The sequence below is a fragment of the Lagenorhynchus albirostris genome, chromosome 5, assembly GCF_949774975.1.
Source record: "Lagenorhynchus albirostris chromosome 5, mLagAlb1.1, whole genome shotgun sequence".
NCBI classification, from domain to species: domain Eukaryota; kingdom Metazoa; phylum Chordata; class Mammalia; order Artiodactyla; family Delphinidae; genus Lagenorhynchus; species Lagenorhynchus albirostris.
Window position 1 is genome coordinate 80270382 of NC_083099.1, and position 27042 is coordinate 80297423.

Below are 27042 nucleotides of genomic sequence, written 5' to 3' on the forward strand. Positions count from 1 at the left end.
TCTGTCTCGCGCGCGCTCTCAGGTGAAATCGGATCCCAGGAGAGAATGAATAAATGGCACCCCCAGGGAAAAATATGTGTAATATTTGTCTCTTACATTCCTATAACATCTTGAAAACATCTTATTCTCTGCAGCCAGAAAACTGAAGGCCAGAGAGGATATGTTTTTCGCCCACAGATTCACAGTTACCGGCACAAGCTAGGCTAGAAGTTCTTCCACAACCTCGAACTGCTTCTTACTAAATAGCATAGATTTGTTGAGCTGCTGAATGTGTACAGTACTGTTAGACCCCAAAGGGTTGCAAATAGTATATAGCACACATCTCTTTGTAATAGCAGTTTATAACAGTTGGGGTGACTCAGGGAAAAAAACAGTGGTCAACATTTTGCTGTTCAGTGTAGGTATACAGCTATATATGTTATATAAAGGAAAGTGTAAATGAAACGGCTTATTCGTTCTTGCAGTCTTGTCTTTAAACCCCAAGCTCTCTGTGAAGATTTTCTTGGGATTGACACCACAACCCACAGAGCTTAGTACCGTGTCTTGCATGCTGTCTCTGGACTTTGGGCATACTTTTTTTTAAAAAAATAAATTTATTTATTTATTTTTGGCTGCGTTGCGTCTTCGTTGCTGCACGCGGATTTCCTCTAGTTGCCACGAGCTGGGGCTACTCTTCTTGGGGTGTGCAGGCTTCTCATTGGGGTGGCTTCTCTTGTTGCAGAGCATGGGCTCTAGGTGCACAGACTTCATTAGTTGTGGCACACGAGCTCAGTAGCTGTGGCACACAGGCTTATTTGCTCCACGGCATGTGGGATCTTCCCGGACCAGGGATCGAACCCTTGTCTCGTGCATTGGCAGGTGGATTCTTTAACCACTGTGCCACCAGGGAAGTCCCCTTGGGCATACTTTTAATGTTATACTTATTGTAATAAATTGTAATTACTGTGTTTTCCTGGTGTCTTGTTTCTTCTACTACACTGTGAGCTCTTTGGGATATTCACTTTTGTAACTCCACCATCTACCTAGTCCTTTTCTTAACATAAAATAAGCGCAAGATTTGTTGCTGAAGCACGACTTCGCGGCTCGATCTCCTTTACCTAGCAGTGACTTGAGCTCAAGTAATGTCTCCCAACCTCCCCCATCTGTAAAAAGGAGGTTGATAACTTGAACACGGTTGTTACTTGGAGTCCATGAGATAACAGGAATAAGCCCTAACGTGGTTGTCCGCACGTCGTTGGAGCTTGGGAGGAAATACGTTGGTTAGTACTAGCGGGGAAGGCGGGGCCGCGACACCAGCGGAGAAGGCGAGTTCCACTGCGCAGGTGCACGCAAGACGGGGTGCGGTGCCCCCTCCCTGGCTCTCGTGTAGTTCCGGGGCCTGTTCGCGGCTGGGGCGGTAGGCCGTCGCGGAGCTGACGTCACCACTGTGCGCTGCCACGTCTGCTCAGCTCCGTGGTAATGGAGGCTGATGATGAGTGCTGACGGGGTCGGGCTCTGCCTCTAGCTTTAGCTCTGGCTCTGACTCTGGCACTGACTCGGTGTCTGGGTCTGGCAGCGCGAAGCCTGGACACTTTTTCTCGACTCTCCGGGAGGGGACGGCCCGCGGGCAAGCAACTGGTTTGTAGCGCCTCAACCTGGGCAGGGAGTTCTCTTGCCTGGGGTCCAGCCTGTAAAGCCGCCTCCTCCCAGGGATCCTTCCCCACTGGCCTGGCCTCCTCCATGCGTGAGTATTACCGAGCTGCCGCGCTGTCCGATTGTCCCTGGCCTGCTTCGGCCCTCCAGGTTGCGCGGCGGGGGCCGCTTTGTCATCCCCTCTTAGGGGCCAGTCTATTGAAGTTTGTGGTCCTCTCGCCGCCCACCTTTCCCCACCCCATCCTCTCGTCCTCTTCCGTCCCAATTTTTTTGCTCCACACTTTTCTTTCCCTTTGCTGGTTAATTGAGCAAGGACCAGCTGCCTCTACATTCAACGGTTTGAATGCTTTGTCTCACCTGGCGTTTGTAAATCTAAAGCCGAAAGCTGTTAGGAATAGGGAACAGAGGATATCTGCTGTAACGTTTTGAAAACCAGGGTTTTTCCACGGTGTCGTTCTTCAGTTTTTAAGTTGTATTGTTTAGGAAACAGATTTTTGGTATCCATATTGGCGGAGCCGTGATTTTGCCATAGATTGATAAAAACAGTTTCTTTTCAGTGATGGTCTTTATGTATTACTTGTCTTTTAATCCTGCAGTTTCAGTAATTTCTAAATGATTTTACATCAGTTTTTCTGGAGTAGTCATCCACTTGAGCTCTTTCCAGTATTTTCACTCTAACATGTGGAATACCATTTGAACAGTTTTACTTTTAAAGCGCTAAAAGACCTTCTGATGTACTTTCACGCATCTTTGTCAGTCCTGACAACCACCTCTGTAGGACAAGGAACGCTTTTTTTTCTGATGAGGAAACAAACTCAGGTTAAATGCTTCCAAGTCAGATAATAAGAAGTCAGATATTAGGAAGTCATAATAAGAATTGATCTCAGAATCTAGATTCCCTTGATAACAAAACCTAACATTTTGGACAGTGTCGATTCTTCTGCATTTCAAGTGACTTATTGTGAAATACTACTTTTTTTTTTTTTAGCGGTACGCGGGCCTCTCACTGCCGTGGCCTCTCTCGTTGCGGAGCACAGGCTCTGGACGCGCAGGCTCAGCGGCCATGGCTCACGGGCCCAGCCGCTCCGCGGCATGTGGGATCTTCCCGGACCGGGGCACGAACCCGCGTCCCCTGCATCGGCAGGCAGACTCTCAACCACTGCGCCACCAGGGAAGCCCCTATGAAATACTACTTTTGAACTGGAAATGTATATATTCAATGTTTCTTGTAAATTTCTACCTGATTGTAATATCTTTCAAACAGAGCTTAGATTAGAATTTAGGCTTCTGACCCATTGGAGACTGAGTAGTCCTTTCATTAGAATAAACTAGGTAATAGACATTGGGAGCATTTGTTTGACAATCTGGTTTTACAAGGTCTGCTCACTCAGTTTTTCTGGTTGTTTTGTTACACTGCCTACTTTAAAAATAGTAAACTGATATTTAAATGTCTCTTTTTGTTCAGTGTTGAAATAGGCTGACAACCGTTAACCTGGGTTGCAGCTACAGGTGGCACTGGAAGCAGACTGGTTCCTGGACATGCCCGGTGGAAGGAGGGGCCCTAGTCGGCAGCAGCTAAGCCGTTCAGCTTTACCTTCTTTGCAGACTTTGGTTGGTGGGGGCTGTGGCAATGGAACAGGCCTGAGAAACAGGTAAAGAATAAGACTTTGCGTAATTTGTAATATCCTATGATCAGTAAGGCTAATACAGAAGACTAATACAGACTATTCAGATATTTGTTTATCAAGATTGTCTTCTGACACTGAAGTAGAAATCCTGACCCTAAAGATTGAAAACGAAGTATTTCAGAATACTTTGGAGATAGAAAGTTGTGATGCCCACAAAGTGAAAACAGGCTGATTCATACTTATGGCTGATAATCCAAATTCTCGTCATCACCTTTTTTTTCAGCTATTAAAAGAAGAGAGAAATAAATTACAGTTCAAGATGAATATGATGGTTTAACTACTTACTAGCATTCTTTTTTGGGGAGGGTAAATTAAAATAGACAGTTAACATGTGATTCTAAAATTGTCATATTCTGTCAAGGGTCTTAAAAATTATTTTGTTCAGAATGAAATGAATAAACTATCAGCTGTAGCCTAAACATCTTAAGATTTGTGTCATGTTGTACGAGAATAAAGAATTTGATTTCCTTAATGGAAATTTATCTCTATTCCTAATTTTCAAAAGTTAGAATGAATTATTTCTAAAATTATCCAGGATAACTCGTTTCATCAGGAGGTTCAATCATGTAGCAGTAGAAAGAGATGGGTTTTACTGGATTGTTTGGTCAAGATAATTTTTTTTTCCTGCTTCCTCCCTGAATAGAGTTTTCTCTGGCTTGGATTCTAATTTTCACAGCTAGCAGTCAGTACTACTCTTGTCTTTTCAGGCCCTCCTGATGTTATTTGTGCACTTTCTCTTTCTGGCCTGCCCTTCTTTCTTTCTGACCTTCCACCCCAAGCTCTACTCTGTCTTCAGAATCATTTCTGGTCTTGTCATTTCAGTGGGGCTCTCCCTGAAATTCCAGTTTGAAGGGACTTTCCAGGCTGATTCTCATTATACTAATTTTCAATCCAAATTTTATATTTACGTATGTATACAGAGTACTTATAATTTATCCTAGAGTAATATTTTTACTCTCCTGTTCTTTGGATTTCCTCATTTTAAAAACGGTAATACTTTCTGCTTCATAAATAAATACTTTCTGCTTGGAAATAAATGAAGTAGTAAATTGCAGTAACTTTTAAAAACTTGACTCTGAATTTCCCAAAATTTCTACAAATAGCATGTGTTGTTTTATTTTTTTAAATAAAGAAAAATGAAAAACTGAGACTATGTGAAAAAGCTCTTGAGGAAAGGTACTATCCAACATAGATACTGAGATGAAGGATGTTTCCTATTTGAAGTTCATGCTTTAATTTTACTAATATATACTGACCATCAGTTTAGTGATTCAGTACTTTCAAATTGCAGTAGAAAATCATAGCTGTGCCTAGCTAAGATTCTAGCTAGCTACAGTATTCTAACTCTGCCTCTGTATTAACTCCAGTAGTTCTTTTTTTTTTGGCGGTACGCGGGCCTCTCACTGCTGTGGCCTCTCCCGTTGCGGAGCACAGGCTCCGGACGCGCAGGCCCAGCAGCCATGGCTCGCAGGCCCAGCAGCCATGGCTCACAGGCCCAGCCGCCCCGCGGCATGTGGGATCCTCCCGGACCGGGGCACGAACCCGTGTCCCCTGCATCAGCAGGCAGACTCTCAACCACTGCGCCACCAGGGAAGCCCTCCAGTAGTTCTTTGTTCATTTACTTTGACTTTGAGGATTTCCCTAGATTCTTAGATTAGATTAGATTCTCATATCGTCCCATGGAAACCCTCCTCAGTGTTTTGGGCTGCTGTAGGAGCACAAAGAAGGGAGAAAAAGTCATTCAGGCCTAGTAGTCTAGGCTTTAGGTTTCCCAGTCCTCTCTTAATGAGACTAACTTTTTCTCCTGTGTATTTTAAATATTAGGATACCATGTAAAATATCTTTTGGGGAGGGAATATGAACTGTTCTGCTATTTAAAAAGAGCTGAAAACCACATTCTCAGATGGTTCTGCATGTACTTAAGTCTGCAGATAGAATACTGGGAAGAACTAAGAACATTTAGAAAATACCTCTGCTCTTAAATGAGTTTAACTCTGAGCATGTGATCTGTCTTCCTTGTAGCTCTTCTATCCTGGCTTTCCAGGTTCTAGTTATGGTTGCCTTGATCTACCATTCTCCATCAACTTTCCTCCCTTAACATATATTTCTTTAGCAATTAATGGTGTTGGTGGGGAGAAGGACTTATTTTTCAACAGATTAGAATAAAGTGAAAAATAATAGTTGCCCATGTTTTGAAAAGTCACTAAAGCTATTATGAGGGATTATTTTGTGACATTTTTACCTATAGGGGTTATTTTGGAAGAAGACAGACAGTCCTATATTTGTTTCTTGATGGGAAAGAAGCAGCCTAGAACAGGTTGTTTTACAAGACCTGGGGAAAGGGTATAAAAAGTGTGGATAAAACCAGTGTTAGATAGCCTAGAATATGATTTTAGGAAGGATGTGTATAAAGAAAGACGATGTCCAGATGCAGAGAACTCATTTCTGGAGTGTCTGTAGAGTATTGAAGAGATAAATAGACAATTGCTTAAGTGTGATGTAATTTTGGATATTATACTTGATTCTGCAAGACAGAAATCAGCAGAAGAAGAGAGCATTTGCCCCTGTTTGTTAGGTGTTTGTGACCTGTTTGAAGTTAAACTTGAGAATGTCAAAGAGGTAGTTTGGTGACACAATCAGAATTGAAATCCATCCTGTCCTGCTTTCTACCTGTGGGGAGCAGGGATTTGTTCTTGGGACTATGTGCTTAGATGATTGCCATCTAAAGAAGGAGGATATACTGTGAACTGCTGAGTTTTTAGAGAGTTCTTAGTTGAGGGAGAATCTTATTTGAGAAGGACTAAGAGTGATTTTTTTCTTTGTTTTGTTCTTGTATGCTTAGTTAATAATACCACCTGAGCATGTCTGAATGATCACTGCTTTCTCTATCCCTTTTAGTTCTTTTTTATTCCTTTAAATTTTTCTTGCTTTATCTGTTTGCTTACCTAAAATGTGCTGCTTGCTAGCTCCGTAAAAGCCAGTCTTAGGTCTGCTATGTTAACTCTTTCCTGCATACAAGGACAAAGCAGGGTTCACCATAATTCATATTGTTTGCACAAATAGTTTAGGCACAGTGAGCCACTCTTATTATTTAGGGAAGCTTTTGTATCAGTGGAGGGGACTGTTTACCAGTCAGGTTCCCAGATGCCAGCCTCCTATGCAGTCCTTTCTAAGGATTGTTATGCTGATCATCTGCTTTCCTTTTGGGAGTCTGGAATTTTGGTAGTGCTAGGTAAAGAGTATTTACGTGGCTAGTCTCCAGTAAAAAACCTTGCCTGCTCAGTCTCTAATGAAGCTCCCTGGTAGACAGCACTTCACACATGTTGTCATAACTAGTTGCTGAAGGAGTTAAGTGCATCCTGTATGACTCCACTGAGAAGGGACTCTTGGAAGTCTGCACCTGGTTTCCTCTGGACTTTGCCTGGTACCTTTTCCATCTGCTAGTTTTTTGGGCTTTTTTTTTTGCGGTACGCGGGCGTCTCACTGTTGTGGCCTCTCCCGTTGCAGAGCACAGGCTCCGGAAGCGCAGGCTCAGCGGCCATGGCTCACGGGCCTAGCCACTCCGCGGCATGTGGGATCTTCCTGGACCGGGGCACGAACCCATGTCCCCTAAATCGGCAGGCGGACTCTCAACCACTGCGCCACCAGAGAAGCCCCTATCTGCTAGTTTTGATTTGTATTCTTTTGCTGTTATACATCGAAGCCATGAACATGACTATATGCGCAGTCCTGTGAGTCCTCCTAGTGAATCATCAGGCTTAGGCATGGTCTTGGGGACCTGCGAGACAGTTTGAAAGAGAATATTCAGTGATAGCATTGAGAAGAGTTCTTTGAAGAGAATCTTTTCCAACCCTTTGTATTATAGATGAAGAAACTGAGGCTCAGGGATATAAAGTTACTTTCTCAAAAACCACAACTGGTTAGTGGGATATCTGGGACTGGAACTCTCCCACATTGTATCTCAAACATTTGTGTCACTTTGCTCTTCTTGAATCTGTTTTATATTCTTTCAGAGGAACAATACTTTTTTTTTTTAATTTATTTTATTTTTGTTTGTGTTGGGTCTTTGTTGCTGCATGCGGGCTTTCTCTAGTTGCGGTGAATAGGGACTACTCTTCATTGCGGTGCGCAGGCTTCTCATCGCAGTGGCTTCTCTTGTTGTGGAGCCTGGGCTCTAGGTGCATGGACTTCAGTAGTTGTGGCACATAGGCTCAGTAGTTGTGGCTTGCAGGCTCTAGAGCACAGACTCAGTAGTTGTGGCACACGGGCTTAGTTGCTCTGCGGCATGTGGGATCGTCCTGGCCCAGGGATCGAACCCATGTCTCCTGCATTGGCAAGCGGATTCTTAACCAGTGCGCCACCAGGGAAGCCCTAGGAACAATACTTTTAATTTTTCTTGAATGATACCTCCGTAATTAATTTTCTGAGATGTACTGACCAAGTCTATTTATTTTAGCTCTTTTTTTTTTTTTTTGGTTATAAGATCTTTGATCATATCTCCTCTCAAACTTTTAACATATAGAATTACTTTCCTCTTTCCAACTGATTCTCTGGATCACTATATTTGATGTTTGTCTCTTTGTCTTTTGGCTTGAAGTATAATAGCTAAGGCTGTATAGGCTATCACAAATAACAGATTTTTTTTTTTAACTGACAAAGCAAAAGACTTTATTTGGAAGGGGCACCTGGACAGAGAGCAGCAGGGTAAGGGAACCCAGGAAAACTGCTCTGCTACTGCTCTGCTACTTGGCTCGCAGTCTCAGGTTTTATGGTAATGGGGTTAGCTTTCTGGGTTGTCTCTGGCCAGTCATCTTGCTTGTGCCATATTTGGTCTGACTCGGTACTTCCTGGTGACGCACGTATCTCTCAGCCAAGATGGATTCTAGCATGAGGGTTTCTGGGAGGTTGGCAGGACATATTATGGGCTGGCATCTCCTCCCTCCTTTTGGCCCCTCCCAAATTCTCCCAGTTAGTTTTCAGCAGCAGCACCATGTTCCTTATTGGGATCTCCTGTTACGAGATAACTCATGCAAGCAGTTATTGTGTCTGGCCAAGGTGAGTTGTTTTGGTCAGTAGTTCCCTAACATCTTGATTTCTGATTACACGTGGTTTACTGCCTACCAGGGGAGAGAATATTTCAATACTGTATGAATGATAAGTGTGATAAGGGAACTAGGCACAGAATTTAATGGGCGTACAGAAGAGCAGCGCTTTTCCAAGTATGGGGGAGGAGGATTGAGGGCATCCTTTTTTTTTTTTTTTTAAATTTTTATTGGAGGACAGTTGAATTACAATGTTGTGTTAGTTTCTGCTGCACAGCAAAGTGAGTCAGTTATACATACACATATATCCACTCTTTTCCCATATAGGTCATTATAGAGTACTGAGTAGAGTTCCCTGTGTTGTACAGTAGGTCCTTATTAGTTATCTGTTTTATATATAGTGGTGTGTATATGTCAATCCCAATCCCAATTTATCCCTCCACTTCCTTTCCCCTGGTAACCATAAGTTTGTTTTCTACATTTGTGACTCTATTTCTGTTTTGTAAATAAGTTCATTTGTACCTTTTTTTAGATTCCACATATAAGCAGTATCATATGATATTTGTCTTTCTGAGTCTGACTTACTTCACTTAGTGTGACAATCTCTAGGTCCATCCACGCTGCTGTAAATGGCATTATTTCATTCTTTTTTATGGCTGAGTAATATTCATTGTATATATGTACCACATCTTTTCTATCCATTCATCTGTTAATGGACGTTTAGGTTGCTTCCATGTCTTGGCTATTGTAAACAGTGCTGCAGTGAACATTGGAATGCAGGTACCCTTTTGGATTATGGTTTTCTCTGGATATATGCCCAGGAGTGGGATTGCTGGATCATATGGTAGTTCCACAAATATAGATCTTTTGTATTTTGTTTTTAATATTTTTCTTGAAGCCCAGAGTGTTATTAACTTTGTTAACAGCAGAATTAGTCTGCTTTACTTAGGAAAATTCTATAAAAACCTTTAAATCGTAACAGATATTTTAGCATGTACTTCTGACTAAAGAGGAATAAGAAATTTTATTTGCTCTAGAGAATGTTTAGTTTATCCTAGAGTAGAGGCTCCTCATCAGAATTTTTTGTTTCCATATTTTATGATTAAATGGAGTGAGGGAATAGAATGGCTGCTGGCATTAATTCTCTCCAAGTTCACCAACTTGAACAACTCCAGAGGGCACCTTTCATGTTGTATTCTGTGTGAAAAATACCTCCTGGAGTTGTGCAGTGCTGTGGCCCTTCTCCCAGAACAGATCAGAGGATAGTGGTGTATTAATGATTGGTTTATGATTGAGCAAGTAAGGTTTTGAGACCTACTGGTAGATCACAACCTATTCCTTGGTAAGCTTGTTCTATTGGAGTGTACTCCTGAGAATGAGGGGAAGAAATTTTTATAATTTTTTCTGACTCTCCCCCCATCCCTGTTCTTCCCTTCTAGTTCTTCTGAGTTTCTGCCATGGTATTCTTTTTTTTTTTTTTTTTTTTTTTGCGGTACGCGGGCCTCTCCTGTTGCGGAGCACAGGCTCTGGACATGCAGGCTCAGCGGCCATGGCTCACGGGCCCAGCAGCTCTGCAGCATGTGGGATCTTCCCAGACCGGGGCACGAACTCGTGTCCCCTGCATCGGCAGGCAGACTCAACCATTGCGCCACCAGGGAAGCCCTCTGCCATGGTATTCTTAACTGTTCAGAATGAGCAGAGTTCATATTCCCATGAGTCACTTAAAGTACTGTAAATGTCACATATTAATGGTAGAATTCTATATTTGAAAATTTTAGAGTAGAATGGTAACAGTAATATTGTTCCTTCTCTAGAATCTTCTTTGGAAATAACCAAACCAAGCCTCTTTTCCTTATTCTATTAGCAATAGTAGACCCTTAGATCTCTATTCACAGGCATATAAACAATGGGAAATTTTATTCCTTACCCTCATCTTATCATTTTATTTATTTATTTGGCTGCTCCAGGTCTTAGTTGTGGCACACAGTTGCTGTGTGTGGGATCTTTAGTTGCAGCATGCAGGATCTTTTAGGTGCATCATGCGGGTTCTAGTTCCCTGACTAGGTATTGAACCCGGGCCCCCTGCATTGGGAGTGTGGAGTCTTTATCACTGGACCACCAGGGAAGTCCCTCATCTTACCATTTTAGATAGCCCAGCTATTTGTGACTTACAAAAGCACTTAGAAGAAAGAACAAGAAGAAGATAGGGATTAAAATCTCTACATTTTAATTTGTATTTTAAGAGATCTCCCTCTTTTTAATGACTGTATTGGTCTGCTGTCTCCTCAACCTAAAGGTATGTATTTGCATTGAACCAGGAAAAGTACTGTCTCTGTCCTTGAGATTATGATCTGATAGACAAAAAGATGTATGCAAAAAAATTATACAACAGTATAATGAAAAAAACTGTATAACAGTATGAAAAGTGCAATAAAGGCAGAGTTTAGGTATAATAGTGGCACAGAGGAGAGATGAATCAGTTTTGATTGAGTGAGTAAGAGTAAGCTTTTAGAGGATATGTTTGATCATTTTAAAAGTCTTGAAGGATTTTGTCTGTAAATGTGTATGTGAAACTTTAAGGAAGGTGATTGTGGAGGGCATTAATGGTAAAAAGAATGGTGTATACAAAGGAATAGCATGTATATTCACAGATAGCAAATAGCATGGGTAGTATATAGGGTGCATGTGGAGGAGTGATAAGGGATGAGAGTAGTCTGTTAAGCAGAGGGCCTCATAGGACAGACTAAACATTTTTGGACATTACATTATGCTATTAGTGGAGAGCCACTAAAGAGTTTTAGGCAAGAGAGTCCACTATCAGTTTCACTTTAGAAAGATCTTTGAAGGCAGGTTGGAGGATTTGGTCAAAGTAGAGTTGAATTTAGAGGGATTACCTCAGTAGTTCAAGTGAAAAATGGTAACTCCTTGAACTTAGGCAGTGGGTTTAGAGAGGAGAGTGCAGTTTGGAAAAAAATTTATAAAGTGGAGTATATATGATTTAGAGAAGAAAATTCCTAATATGACTCCCAGGTTTCTGATTTGGGCAGCTAACTGGGTGGGCCGTGGACTAGGGTCAGGATTGTAGGAGGAGAACCACAGAGATGTCCAGTAGACAACTTGATATCATGGATCTAAAATGCAGCGGTGAGCTATTTGGAGAGAAATTTTAGTTTTCAGCATGTAGGAGATAATGGAAGCCATGACCATGTATTACATTATGGAGAGAGAGTGTACAGAGGGGAAAGAGATGAGCAAAAGGTCCCAGAATAGAGTCTTGAGGAAGGCCAACAGTTAAAGTGTAGGTGAAAAAGGAAGCAGAACCCTTTTGTGCTCTTTGACACTGAAAGATGTCACCATTTGAATTAACCATAATTTTCTCTTTTTAGGAATGGTAGTGCTATTGGCCTTCCGGTCCCACCTATCACAGCCTTAATCACCCCAGGTCCTGTTCGTCATTGCCAAATTCCTGATTTGCCTGTGGATGGGAGCCTGCTCTTTGAATTTCTCTTTTTCATCTACTTGTTGGTTGCTCTGTTCATTCAGTACATCAACATCTATAAAACAGTGTGGTGGTATCCTTATAATCATCCTGCCTCTTGTACTTCATTGGTAAGTCTTAACAGGCCTTTAAGTTCTTCATGTTACTTAGCCAAGAAACTAGTAGGAAAACTTATGTGTAGAAATTATTTTTCTTGGAATCAAATGTTTTTATATTAAAGCACAGATTACCTTCACAATATAATGTCATAAGATTGTTAAATATCTGGCTTTGGTCCATAACCAGAAGTAGTAAAAATATAAATGAAAATGCAGAAAACATTTAAGTAATTTATTATAAACATATCACAGAAGGGTTTTAATATTTAGCTTTCTGTACACCATGTTAAATTTGTTGAAAGTTTAAGGTGCAAGTATGATTATATTCCAGGAACTTTATCCTTTTGATGGCTATGTGAGGATAGTGATAGCTTCTGTAACAAATAAACCGCAAATTGTATAATGCCTCAAACATGTAACAGTCTGAGGCAGTTGTCCTGGTTGGCAAGAGTAGCACACTTCCATTGGCAGGGGACCTAGGCCGATGGAGACTCTGCCATCTTCTAGCATGTGGCCTCCAAGGTGGCTGTGGTCTGTCCCTGTTCTCCAGAAAGGGGAAAGAACGTAGGGAAGCATAAAGGAGAATTTCTTATAGGCCAGGCTCACATCATTTTCACAAGTACCCACTCCTAACTGTAAGGGAGGTTGGACAATATAGTACCTTAGCTGGGTTCATTGTTACCCTGAGTAAAATTGGGTTCTGTTACCAAAATAAAATGAGATAAGAACTAGCCATCTCTGCTGAAGTACATCAGCAGTTATAACTCTTTCCAGTTATTTAGTGTGCTGTGGTAATCTTGATGCACAGAGGGTTCTCCACAGATAGGTATATAAAATAACAGTTCAGGATAGTCAGGTGACCTAGTAGGTAAGTGGTCAGCAATGGCAGATTTGGATGGATAGTGGAGATATGCTCTAGGAGAAAGAAGATTATTGTCCTGGGTAGATTGTATGTGTCTGACACTTATAAATGATTAGAAAACCTCCCTGGCCTGGTGAACATAGAAAGGAAATGTGGACCAAAATATTCAAGATAGTATGAGAAGGGAATAAACATTTTTATTTTAAATCCTTCTTTGGCCATGGTATTGTAAAATGAGGTTGGATTAGATATCTTTAAGGCTTCTTCCAGCTGTATATATTTTTTTTTTTTTACATCTTTATTGGAGTATGATTGCTTTACAATGGTGTGTTAGTTACTGCTTTAACAAAGTGAATCAGTTATACATATACACATGTTCCCATATCTCTTCCCTCTTGCGTCTCCCTCCCTCCCACCCTCCCTATCCCACCCCTCTGGGTGGTCATAAAGCACCGAGCTGATCTCCCTGTGCTATGCGGCTGCTTCCCACTAGCTATCTATTTTACACTTGGTAGTGTATATATGTCCATGCCACTCTCTCACTTTGTCCCAGCTTACCCTTCCCCCTCCCCATATCCTCAAGTCCATTCTCTAGTAGGTCTGTGTCTTTATTCCTATCTTACCCCTAGGTTCTTCATGACATTTTTTTTTCCCTTTGATTCCATATATATGTGTTAGCATACTGTATTTGTCCTTCTCTTCCTGACTTACTTTACTCTGTATGACAGACTCTGGGTCCATCCACCCCACTACAAGTAACTCAATTTCGTTTCTTTTTATGGCTGTGTAATATTCCATTGTATATATGTGCCACATCTTCTTTATCCATTCATCCGATGATGGACACTTAGGTTGTTTCCATCTCCGGGCTATTGTAAATAGAGCTGCAGTGAACATTTTGGTACATGACTCTTTTTGAATTATGGTTTTCTCAGGGTATATGCCCAGTAGTGGGATTGCTGGGTTATATGGTAGTTCTATTTGTAGTTTTTTGAGGAACCTCCATACTGTTCTCCATAGTGGCTGTACCAATTCACATTCCCACCAGCAGTGCAAGAGTGTTCCCTTTTCTGCACACCCTCTCCAGCATTTATTGTTTCTAGATTTTTTGATGATGGTCATCAGCTGTATAGTTTTATAAGTAAATACCCCAGTATCTTAACAATGACATTGGCAAATACTTGCTAAAATATTTACTGTGTTATTTGCAAGTATTATCTTATTTATTCTTTCTAAAAACAGGTAGGTACTACTCTAAGACTCCCATTTTATAAGTGAGAAACATAAGACCTAGAAGTTATGAAACTGGCTTAAAATCACATGTGACAAAGTTAACACTCAAATTCAGACCTATCTGCTATGCTTCCTGTATTTATTCTGTGTTTACTCCATGAGTACCATTGGTTAGTTCTGTTATACTGTTTTCACTTTGACGTCCCATGGAAACTTCTCACTTACTGAATTTTAAGGTAATCAAAGAGCTTTTTTCCCAGTCAACCATTTCTGACAGGAGTTCTTGTGAAAGTCCCTTATAAATGTTGCCTTGAAATGGAGGGAGCCAGTGCTGCTATGGCTGCTGACTCCAGAATTATGCTTCCTTTGCCTGACTCATACCACCAAAAATGGGTGCCTTTTACCCTGCCCCTCTCCCCACTTTACTCAGCTTATGTGATTGGCAGACATTAAATCAAATCTAGTAACTTTAGTTACAGGAAAGTTCGGAAATGTAGTTTTTAGCTTTCCAGTCTCTACAGTAGAAGAAGGCACACTTAAAGGAGGTTACCATGTGGACTGGCTAACTTATCTGCCACACATAATCCTTGATCACACAAAGCTTAAAATTGAATTGTGGAGCTAAGAGTAACGTATGTGGAATAGCAAATAAGATTTTAGCCTATGAATCTGAGGGCCTGCATCAGTGAGCTGTTAAAGATGAATGGACTGCTACAGACCTAATTGCTTCCCACCACTGAAGGTATTCAAGCATGGCAGGTGGCAGCTTGACTGGGATGGTCGCCAAGGGACTTATGTCTTAACTAGTGGTTTGTCTCTTTTAAGTTTTCTTCTGTTAGGCATGCCTGACTCAGAAATTTGTCAGAGTTATATATATGGTTTTTTGTTTTCATTTTCAAGATCTTAATAATTATCAAAAAGAAAATGTGGACACCTGAATATGTTAGTTTCATTCTAGCTATCAGATAATTAGCTGAGTGAGTCTTAACCCTAAGAAACAAAAGCTAAAAGTGGTGTAGTAAGTTATTCAGAATATTCAGGAGTGGAGCACTTTGATTAATCAAATATTCTGGTTTATAAAGAGTTAATCGTAAGTAGATTACTAGTTTTCAATGATTTAGAATATAACAAAATTTGCTTAACAATGAGGTACATTAGGCACTTAAATTTTTCGATATAAAAAATGTCTTAGATGGATTGGTGATACATAAGACCCCCAGACATTAGCTAGGGGCTGTAGTGTATTTGCTTCCATTATTTTGAAGGAGTAGGATGAGCAGGGAGGAGTCTCAAAACTAAGAGGGGATAAATAATTGTTAGAATCCAAACACTTAAAGAGAGACAGGGAAAAGGAAATGATCTGAGGAATGGTAAGCCACTCTTTTGATAATCTGACTGCTTTACCTTTAAAATGTATCCCAAATCTGGCCACTCCATCACTACTGACCCTGTTCAATCCATCATGTTTTCTCATCTGAATTGAAAGCAATAGCTTCTTAACTGATCTTTCCCCAATACAGTGTATTTTCCACACAGCAATCAGCGTGATAATTTTAAAATACAAATAGAATCATGGCACCCTTTGCCTAAAACACTCTTATGACTTCCCCATAGGAAAAAATATATAAACTCAATCTTTTATTGCTCATTACCTAATTCCAGCCTTCTTGCTGATTTTCAGACATACCAGGCATATATTTCCCTGCCTTAGAGCCTGTATGATTACTTTTTCCTCTGCCTGGAGCTCTCTGCCCCCAGATCTTGTCATGGCTTGTGCTTTTTTGTCATTCAGCTGTCAGCCCAAGTGCCACTTTCTCAGAGATAGCCTCCCTAAGCACCAATTTAAATTGGTTCTGCTTCCCTTCCCAGTCATTATTGTTTTATTTCTTACCAGCAGCATAACTATTTGAAATGCTTTTGCTTGTTAGTTTGTTTATTGTCATTGCCCTCCCCCCTTAAGCAACTTATTATTAAAGATGTGGGTTTAACTGCTGTAACAGGGTGTCTAAAACAGAACAGATGTTTATTTCCCTATTGTATAAAAAGTAGGTAGGTGATATAAGGCCAGTGTGGCAACTCTTCATATCTGTTGCTCTGCCACCCCCAATGTGCTGCTTTCAGACACCATGGTCCAAAGGCTCCAACTCCTGTCATCACATGCAGCTGGCAGGAAGGAGGAAAGGAGAAAGAGACAGCTCTTTCCTTTAAGGGCATGGCTTGGAAGTCACACACATGACTTTCCCTCGTGTCCCTTTGCCGCAAGTAGTTATTGCAAGGGAGGCTGAGAAATGAACCTTTAGTCAGCTAGGAGTCAGTGTCCAGTTAAATTTTGTGATGGCAGAAGAAACAACTAGTAATCTCTGCCATCCCCTTTCTCTCTCACACTGCAGTAAAAAGTAAGATCCAGGAGAGCAGGAATCTTGTCTATCATTCTTCAGCATTGTATCCTCAGTATCTAGAAGACTACATGGCACGCTGTGGGTGTCTAGTTCATATTTATTGAATAAGTTGAGAAATTCTTGAAGGAGGACTGTGGAAACTTACAGACCTTCTGACCATCAAAATGAAAATACATCGCAACTTTCTTTTTGCTATTGATTTTTCATTTTGTTTATTATCACAGTTATATATACAGATTTAGAACTAAAAGGAACCATACACAGCATCTAGGTAATGCTATCATTTTATAGGAAGAAGAGATCAAATATAAGACATGTTTTTAAATCAAGCTAAGGGGAAAAGACTGAATGTATTGATGTATCAGTGAGTAGGGAGTTTAGATTAGTAGATGCCCAATTGGATTAATATAAGCTTTCATAAAGAGAGACCAACAGCAGTAACTCTTGAAGCCTGGGAATTTAAATTTGACACTCATTATAAATATGGCATTTTAGATAATTATTCTTGCCATAATTCTGCAGGTTATCACTTGTTAACCCAAAACTGTAATCTTTTCCTTCTAATACAGTAAACTTGCAAAAAAGGAGAAGGTTACATTCCAGATAGTTTAAAATAGTGTTTGAAAAGTTAAAGCAGTTTGTCCTGAAAGAAGTAGAAGGTAGGTAGTCTCTTCAAGGTCCCTCAAATTCCTGTGGTCTGTAAGTGTAAGATGATATAGGACAGTCTTTTGAGGGGGCAAACCTCTTCATGTAGTAGTTCCAACTGGATACACATATTTCTTTCTGATACAGTTATTTGTTTCTCTTACAGAATTTTCATCTCATTGATTACCACCTGGCAGCATTCATCACAGTGATGCTTGCGAGGAGGCTTGTATGGGCCCTCATCTCAGAGGTAACAGCTCATTCACTGTATTCTATCACTTGTAGCTAGAGCTAGTTAGAGGTTGAAAATGTGAAATGTCCAAGTATAATTTGAATGCAAATATAAATTAATTTCTTTACTCTTACATGAATTGTGCTAGTTCTTTTTAAAAGGTTTTCTTACAGTATATTTAAAATTCAAGTGTGATATACTAATTCAACTGTTAGAAATCTCATTTGTCCAATAGGAACTTAGTTCTAGCTTCTGAGTTCTCCAGTACAATCTTTCTAATTTTGATAGTTGCAGTAAAAATAGGATGGATTTTAGGTAACTATTGTTAAGAAGAGTTGTATGTATGTAAATAAAGAGTTGCATCTAAAACATTGTTTCAAGTAACATTCACTTGAAATTATTTATATACCATTTGTGGAGTTGCTAGCAAGAGACATTTGTTTGAGTTTACTAAAACTTAGAATTTTAAAATGACAGCATCCACACTTGCATAGGACTAATCTTGACCCTCCCTAGGTTAGGATCTCCTGTTATTTACTCTCCAATAGCAACATACTCTTTTCCTCGTCACACTCATCCCAGTGTCACCAGGGCAGCAGAGCTTGAATGTATTCATCATTTTTGCCTTATTCCAAACCCCAAGCTCTTGTGCTACCTATATGTGACAGATACTACACAAGGTCCTGGGGATACAGTGGCAACCAAGACAAATAAAACCTCTTTTTGAGGTCCTTATGATGTCTTTATGAGGCTGCCCAACCAAGAAAGACAAATATTAAACTTAAATTTATTACTAATCCTAAACATTTGAGAATGGAGGCATGGAGTAATTCCAGTGGCTTAGATGCCTTCCCTTGACTTTGGCACATGAGGTACATTGGCATGAGGTATGTATCAGGGGAGTGATATGCAACTCTGTCCTGCTGGGCTGAGAACAGCTTGAGCCTACTCTACAGTTTAAGGCCCAGGCCGTAGTATTAATTCAACTGCTTCTTTGCATTTATAAGTAACTACACAAATAGTATATATTGTGTATATATTATATATGCTATGTAGTATGTTGGGTGAACTAAGAAATTGGATATACAGGAGGGACCTGAAAAACTCCTTCTCCTTTCCCATGTGCTGTTGACTCCAGAAAATTGTTTTTCTGAGTTCTGACACTGCTATTTTAGAGATTATAAGAATCTGTCATTTTCCCCTGCATTTCACTCATTCCTTCCTAGTTCAGTTTGAAAGAAAGTGACATTGCAGAGCTTCATGTTTAGACAAGTATGTTTTCTTACTATATTTAATCAGTTTTAAAGATCTGGGATTAAAGAAGAATATTTGAACAGCTGTGATGTAAAGAACTAGAAGTAATGATCATGCATTATTTTCATATTTGCAAAAATCAAAAAAGAAACATTTATATAGGGATTTGTCAAAGAAGATCTGATTATTTTTTGAAGTTTCAGTAATTTATTAAACATTAATTCAGCAAACAGATTGGGGGGAGGATTCAAGGAAAAATAGAAACACTGTTGCTGCTGTTTAGGCCATGGCAGTCTAGTCCGGAGTCAGATAAATTAGTGGCTCACTATCTTTATGTATATAAAAATCACTCGTTGGTTTGTTAAAATACAGGTTCCTTGACTTGTGATTTTTGTTCCCTATATCTGGTGGTGAAAGTCAGTAGGAATTTGCATGTTCAGTAAGCAGCCCCAGTAATTCTGATGAGTGTGGTTCATGGAACATACTTTGAGAAGCCCCAGTGTAAATAAATTAGACAATATCATAAGAACTTAAAGGAGGTCTTTGTGAGGGACTATGGGAATTTAAGGAGGAAACAGCTAACTGTCCCTGGAGAGATCGAATCTTTAAGAATGAGGAAGATAAGGTGGGATGGGCAGTTCTTCTTCATTCCTTCCTTTTTTTTTCTTTTTTTTTTCCCCACAGTTTACCTTCCACTAAATCTACTAAGTCCTTACTTGAGTCACATTGCTTTTGAATAAAGTCACTTATAAGCTTTTCTTTTTGGTGCTTCCAAACTTACAGGCCACTAAGGCGGGTGCAGCATCAATGATTCACTACATGGTTCTCATATCAGCTCGCTTGGTGCTACTTACTTTGTGTGGATGGGTACTTTGTTGGACCCTGGTCAATCTCTTCCGAAGCCATTCAGTCCTCAATCTCCTTTTCCTTGGCTACCCGTGAGTACTCCAGTTTTACTATTTTATTAGTAAGTCTTAAGAAATTATTTGGGTCATGCAAATGATAGTATAAAAGGGAGGGAAATGAAATTCTTCAATATAAAGCAGGAGTCCAGAAAATTGGAAAAATCAGTGGTTAGAGTGACCATATAACTTATTTTCTAAACTGGGATACAGGTGGGACAATAGACATAAACTAAGATTATCCCCAAGAGGTATGGCTCTCCTACCAATGAAGAATATTTTCATTAGCTCTGTCCACCAAATAAAATTCATATACAATAAAATTCACAAATCTTGTGTACATATGCTGAGTTTTGATAAATGCATATATCTGTGTAACTCAAAACCTTATCCCAGTATGGAACATCACCATTACTCCAGAAGTTCTTTCATGTCCCTTTCCAGTCAAACCCAATCCCCCTGTCTCCCAGAGGCAACAGTGTTTTTTTTGTTTTATTTTGTTTTTTTTTTTGCGGTACGCGGGCCTCTCACCGCTGTGGCCTCTCCCGTTGCGGAGCACAGGCTCCGGACGCGCAGGCCCAGCGGCCATGGCTCACGGGCCCAGCCGCTTCGCGGCATGCGGGATCCTACCGGACCGGGGCACGGACCCGCATCCCCTGCATCGGCAGGCAGACTCTCAACCACTGCGCCACCAGGGAAGCCCGCAACAGTGTTTTGATTTTTTTTTCCACCATAGTTTAGTTTGCCAATTCTAGAATTTCATATAAATGGAATTGTACAGTATGTACACTTTCAAGCTGTCTTTGACTCAGCATGTTGTTTTTGAGATTTGTCTGTGTGATTGCATGTATCAGTAATATTTCATTGTATGAATATACCACAGTTTGTTTATTCTCCTATTGTTGGGCACCTGGGTTGTTTCCAGTTTTTGACTACTATTAAAAAGAAACTGTTATGTACATTCTTAATACAAGTCTTTTTTTGCAAAGATACCTTTTCATTCTCTTGGGAGAAATATGTAGGAGTGGCACTGCTAGGCCACAAGGTAGGAGTATGTTTAGTCTTATAAGAATCTACCAGACTTTTTCCCAAAGAAGTGATACCATTTTATTCTTTCAGCAATTCTGTAAGAGTCTGGTTGCTACACATTTTTGCCAGCATTTGATGTTTTCCATTTTAAAAATTTTAGCCGTTCTGATGGTTGTGTAGTGGTATATTATTGTACATATTAGCTTATTAAACTATTTTGCATAGTTTTAACTTGTTTACATTTGGCTAAAACCTTCTTTGTTAGATGTTAACAGATAGCTATCATTTATTAAGCTCTTATTAAGTGTTAAGTGTCGGGCTAGGTGGTGCTTATAAACATCACCTCATGAAATCATCACAATGACCCAGGAGGTAGTATATTTAGTCTGCTATAACAGATCCAAAATGCTTGTGGCTTTAAAAAGTTAGAAGCTCATTCCTCTCTCCTGTATAGTGTGTATTTAAGTTATCTCGGATAGTTGTGATAGCTCCATGGTGTCAGAACTCAAGCTTCTGCTATCTTTTTGCTCCACCCTGCCTAGCATGATAGATTGTAAGGGAGGCTGGAAAATTAAGTCTTTAGCAGGGCAGCTGTATCTCAACTAAAAATTCTGTTGCTATGATCCCCATACTGGGCATTAGTCACCTCACTGTGGTCAGGGTAGGTAGACCTTTGTGCTCTCCTGTCCCCTGGAGTGAAGCATTAATAGGCTGAGCACTTAGGTGTTGTCCTTCTCTTCCATCAACTGGCTAAGACAGGACCTAACCACCTTTGACCATGGAGATCCAGGCTGGGTTCTGCTGGTGGCTCACAGAGGTTTGCACCTTCTTTGGTGGCATTGTCTCATGTCATGCTCAGGATGGATTTTTCTATCTCCAGATAGAAAAATCTTTTTTTCTCCACCTTTTTTTCTCACCCTTTTTGGAAACTATCTGTCTCAGTTTGCTCTGCTCTATGCCATAATAAAGACTATTATTTAAGCCTGCTTTCATCTTGGTTTTTGTTCACTGTTGGACTGATGTTCAAAGCCATGTTGAACTGTCCGGATGAAGAGGAACAGGTTTTGTGAGTGTTGCAAACTTTGTATACCTCAGTAGGGATAGTATCATGGCAGAGAATAGTGTTCACTCCAGTTGTGGTCTAATTTGCATTGTTGTCCAAGGCCTCTCAGGGTAGACTGCAGGGCTCTGTGGGACTAATGTTGAGTCCTGGATGTCAGAATTTTTGATGGGTTCAGAGGTTACCCTGAGATGAGGACAGTTGTGAGAACCACCAGTGATTTTGGAGCTGCATGAGAGTGGAAGTCATGTAGTCCAGGCATGTGATTTTTAGGACCCAGGCAGAGTTCCTGGATAACTCAAGTGGAAACACCTTTCATTGCTCACCAGTCTTCATTGCTACTACAACAGAATCCCTCCCATGTACAAGGAGAGGTGATGGAGTTAACCTGTGGTTGGCAGAGTTCTACTGAAAAGGAGATTCAGATTTTTATGTGAAGCCAATTTCTATTAAAACTTAATTGAGCTGTATAGTTGGTATGCATTGAAATGAACATACCTAAAATGTACAGCTTGGTAGGTTTTAATACTTGTAAAGCCACGGATCCATCATCATAATAACAAACATACAACACCAATATCTACCTTCTGACATGTCTCCCAGGACTCCCAGGCAACTACAGTTGATTTACTTTTTTTCCCACTCAATTAGTGTTTTCTAGACTGTTAATATCATTGGCATCTTAATGTTTACTTTTGTATTTGTCTTTTTCTTTCATGATGCATAATTATTTTGAGAATCATCTAAGTTGCAGGTATGAGTAGTTCATTTTCTTCCTGAAAAATAGCAGAAGGGGTTTTGTGGTTTGTTTCCAGTTTGGCCACCACAGATTAACTATGAACATGTGCATAAAAGTCTTCATATGAATATATGGTTTCATATTCTAAAATGAATAACTGTACCCTTATGCATTCCTGTCAACAGTATGGAAGCATTCCAGTTCCCCTGTAGTCCTCACCAGTATTTGATTGGTATGGTCAGTAGTTAAAATATTGGCTGTTTTAAAGTGTGTAGAGGTATCTCACTATAGTCTGATTGCATTTCCCTAATGATTCATAATGTTGAACATTTTTATTGTGTTCATTTGCCAGGTGTATGTCTTTGATAAAATGCCTGTTCTTTTATTTATAACTGAGAAGACAAAAGAATAGTGTTGGAACTTCACTTTTCTTGACTTTGCTGGGTGGAATAAATGTTTCTGCTATTCACACACACACAAAAATTCTGTTGCTATGGAAGAAACAGGAGAACAGTAGCTATTGGCAGACAATTAGCAATCTTTGCCATAGGTAAAGACAGATTAAGTGGTTAAAAAATTTTCCTATGGTTAGACAGTTAATGAGAAAGACTCAGGTCTTTTTGATTCAGAGCCCTTGTCTTAACCATTACTCTAAATTCAGTAGTTCTCAAAATGTGGTTCCCAGAACAGCAGCATCAGCATCACCTGGAAATTTGTTAGAAATAGAAATTCTCAGAATCTACCCCAAACTGAAGCAGAAACTCTAGAAAGTATGGCACAGGATTTGTCTTTTAACAAGGCTGCTAGGTGATTCTGATGCTAGCTCAAGTTTGAGAATCATTGCTCTATACTGTTTATGGTGCTGCAGTGTAAGCATGAATTTATATGGGTAGTGACAGTATAAAATAAAGGCATACTCAGAGATTGTGTGGCCAAGATGGCAGGAAGTCTTTCTATTGGTTGTACTCTGTTAGGTTCTAATTAAATTCCTTAAACGATTACTTAAGGCACTCATCAACTCAATTCATACAGAGTGAATTGTTATAAACATTTTTCATGATTCAGATTTCTTATAAGGTGTATATTTTACATCAATTGTTTCTGTATTTCTAGATTAATATTTCAGCTGTTTGAGTTGGAAACAAATGATTTAGTTATTCTATTTATCAACAATAGCTGGTTGAATCATTTAGAAGGTTAACCCTATCTAACTTGAAAGGCTTATTATGGATATATCGAGGAATATTTTGGCCAGACTGAAGAGGATTACCATCATCAAATGGCCAGCAAACATTTTCATTTTTTTAGATAATGTAAATAAGCTTTTTCTTGGAGGCTCTCCACATCCCTATAAAACAATGAAATAATCATGTAATTTAAACAAGTTTTATGTCTAAATATTTACTAACCCTTTTTAAAATTCATGAATCATTTTCTTTACCTTACAAAGCTCTCCATGCTCTAAGCCTTTGATGTTACCCTGTATCAGTTATCTATTGACATATGATGCTGTAACGAACATCCACAGAGCCATGGCAGCTTACCACACTATGTATTTACTGTGTATGTGTTGGGATCAGCTGGAAGTCAGGAGACTCTCCTGATCTTAGCTGGGTTCAGTCACATACGTGGGATTGACCAGCTGTCAGTTTAGGCAACTAGGACAGCTAAGCTCTGCTCCATGAGTCTCTCATGCTCTGGCAGGCTAGCCTGGACATGGTCACATGAAATTGACAGAGTGGCAAGCTCATTTCAAGCTTATGATCCTAGCATGATACTTTTGCATTTACCCCCTCCCATCCTACTACTCCAGGGCACATTCACAGTGGATCCCAGAGCTGCTGCTAACCATCTTCCTAACTTAGCAAGAAGCTCATCCTTTCTCCCTCTATAGAGAACTATGAACAAGTGACGTTTGTTAATTTTTTTTTAATAAAATTTATAACTAAATGTCTTTTTATTTGCTATTTTTAATATCTAAATTTATGTCAGTGAAATGATCATTTTATTTATTGGGTTGGCCAAAAAGTTCATTCTGGTTTTTGGCAAGATGGCACGGAAAAATGCGAACGAACTTTCTGGCCAACCCAATATAATATATACCTATACATACCTATGTTACAAAGTGGAAGTTACTTAATGAGGACTTGGGAAAGTGTTTAAAATTTTTTTAAGGAACCAAAGTTGGAGCAACTATAAGAACTTATGAAAAGTCTCACAAATTTTCAGTCCTTTAGCCAAGTAATTTTACTTGTAAAAATTTATTTATTGTACTTTTAGAATTGTTTTCATTAATCCATCAAGTGTTTATTTAGTGCCTAGTATGTTTCAGCCACTATTCTAAGCATCAAGGATATAGCAGTGAACTAATAAGCAGACTAAAATCTCTGGTTCTTGGAGCTTACATTGTAGTGAGGGGAGGATAGACCAAAGGGAAAAAACCCAAAATAAAAAACATGTAAAATATATGGAGTGGTAAGATCAGTGGAGAAAAATAACCAGGCAAGAGGAACTAGGAGTGCCTGTAGAAGTATGGTGGGTGATGTGGTGGGGGGGGTACGCAGGGGAACCCCCTCACTAAGAGGAGGAACCTTGAAGGGCAAGCCATTCAAAAAATACCAGGTGTACACAAAAATCTGTGTGGGAAGTTACTTATCCCAATGGTATTTATAGTAGTGGAAAGTAAGAAACAGCCTGAGTTCTAACAAGAGAGAAATAGGTAAGTTATGGTATAGCTACATGAGAATACCTTTTAGAATTGTTGCTGAAAAATATTTAATGCCATAAGAAAAAGCTCAATATATACATGCTACATAACGACACACCCAAAGTTAAAACAGCAGTATACAAAACAGTTTATACTGTATGAGGCTAAACATATAAAAGAAAAAGTATAAAGTCTGTGCACCCAACTGTAAAAATTATAAAAATGATTATTTCCGGGTAGTTTCTATTGTTGTGATTTTTTGTAGTTTCCTATTCTACAGTGAATATATATTGCCTTTGTGGGAAGAAATTAAAGAGCTTCCCAGATAATGAATTTACTGTCAGCAAAGTCCCTATTATATTACGTTCACTCTGATGAATCATGACTATTTTACTAGCACAGTTATATGATCTGATCTTAGGTGGCTTCTGTGGTCTCATTTTCATACTCCCTTTTATCTACAGGTTTGGTGTTTATGTTCCTCTCTGCTGTTTCCACCAAGATAGTAGAGCTCATCTTCTTCTTGCAGACTATAACTACATGGTTCAGCACCAGGCGGTAGAGGAGAGTGCCTCGACTGTGGGTGGCTTGGCCAAGTCCAAAGACTTCCTCTCCTTACTGCTGGAGTCTCTAAAAGAACAGTTTAATAATGCCACACCCATCCCCAGCCACAGCTGCCCCCTGTCTCCAGACCTCATTCGCAATGAAGTAGAATGTCTGAAAGCAGATTTCAACCACAGAATCAAGGAAGTTCTCTTCAACTCTCTCTTCAGTGCCTACTATGTTGCATTTCTCCCCCTGTGTTTTGTGAAGGTAAGTGGTTACCTGCTTTTATGTGCTTCCTGGATTTGTGTGTGAATGACATAAACTGGGTATTTCTTATTTAATCCCCCTTTTCTCTGTCTCCCCTTTGGCAGCCTGGATGGTGGAGTTCGGCTGCATCTGGAGTGCACTAATACCTGGTTGGTGGATAGATATTTCCATATCTGTGATGCACCCGTGGTGGTCCCCTCTTTTTTTCTTTTCTTTTCTTTTCTTCTTTTTTTTTAAGATTTTTTTTTTCCACCCAGTTTCTGGGGAGGATACACTTGTACTTAGAATCCGTATGTGGTAGCTTAAGAGGACTGAGGTTTCAGTAAAATTCAGCCTACCATGGTTGATCTTATCATGGTTATCACGAGTTTCCTTGAATTTAATCTAACCTTTAAACTTTACTTTAGTAGAAAAGAAAAATGGTCTGGATGTCACTTGGGCCCAAAATCTTTTGGGTCATTTCAGTGTCCTTCCTTCACCCATTGAGAAGCATATCTGCAGCTGGAGTGGTCATTCACAGAGAGCATTCACTTCTAGAAAGGAAGCACTTAAAGAATAATCGCCTCTCCCTCCCAACCCTAACTCATACAGCCAGAAAGTCAGGTTGAAGGATTTTGGAGGACTCTGCTCTTGAACTTTCTGCACAGACAGGAGGACAACAAATGCATGGGTGACTCAGAGTGGCATTTGTCTGCAGGGTGTATGTACACGCACCATCCCTGCCTTCTTGCTCACCAGTACATGGATCATTTCTCTCTCTTCTGATCTCTTCCAGAGTACCCAGTACTATGACATGCGCTGGTCATGTGAGCACCTCATTATGGTGTGGATCAATGCTTTTGTCATGCTCACCACACAACTGCTGCCATCCAAATACTGTGATTTGCTACATAAATCAGCTGCTCACCTGGGCAAGTGGCAGAAGCTTGAACATGGGTCCTACAGCAATGCTCCACAGCACATGTAAGTAGGTTCGAGGATAAAACCATTTAACACCTTTTTACATGCTGCTGATCATGATTATTTGCTTTGTATGTCACTCTTGTTCTTGGCTTTGAACACTTAATTTTTAGTTTTTGTCTACGTGGGTGCTTATCATCCCTCTAAACTGAACGCAGGGGATATTAACTCATTTCCACCACCATCCCCAGTCCCTCCTTAAATGCCTCCTACCTTTCAACTACCCAGTCACTCTAGAATGTGTAATT

At 39.9% G+C, this 27042-nt stretch overlaps 1 protein-coding gene across 2 annotated transcripts in view; it reads left to right on the plus strand.

Annotated features, from left to right (window-relative positions):
- The first annotated feature begins 1441 nt into the window (after positions 1-1441).
- TMEM39A (transmembrane protein 39A) overlaps positions 1442-27042 on the plus strand; it is a 30517-nt gene continuing 4916 nt past the window's right edge. For both annotated transcript variants that reach the window (XR_009540760.1, XM_060150561.1), the window contains exons 1-7: positions 1442-1723; positions 3098-3284; positions 11749-11971; positions 17265-17348; positions 19368-19522; positions 25486-25834; positions 26610-26797. Coding sequence is in view for 1 of the 2 variants with exons in the window: in XM_060150561.1 (XP_060006544.1) it covers positions 3172-3284; positions 11749-11971; positions 17265-17348; positions 19368-19522; positions 25486-25834; positions 26610-26797 (1112 nt within the window). In the remaining variant the exon portion in view is untranslated. The remainder of the gene's footprint in view (positions 1724-3097; positions 3285-11748; positions 11972-17264; positions 17349-19367; positions 19523-25485; positions 25835-26609; positions 26798-27042) is intronic.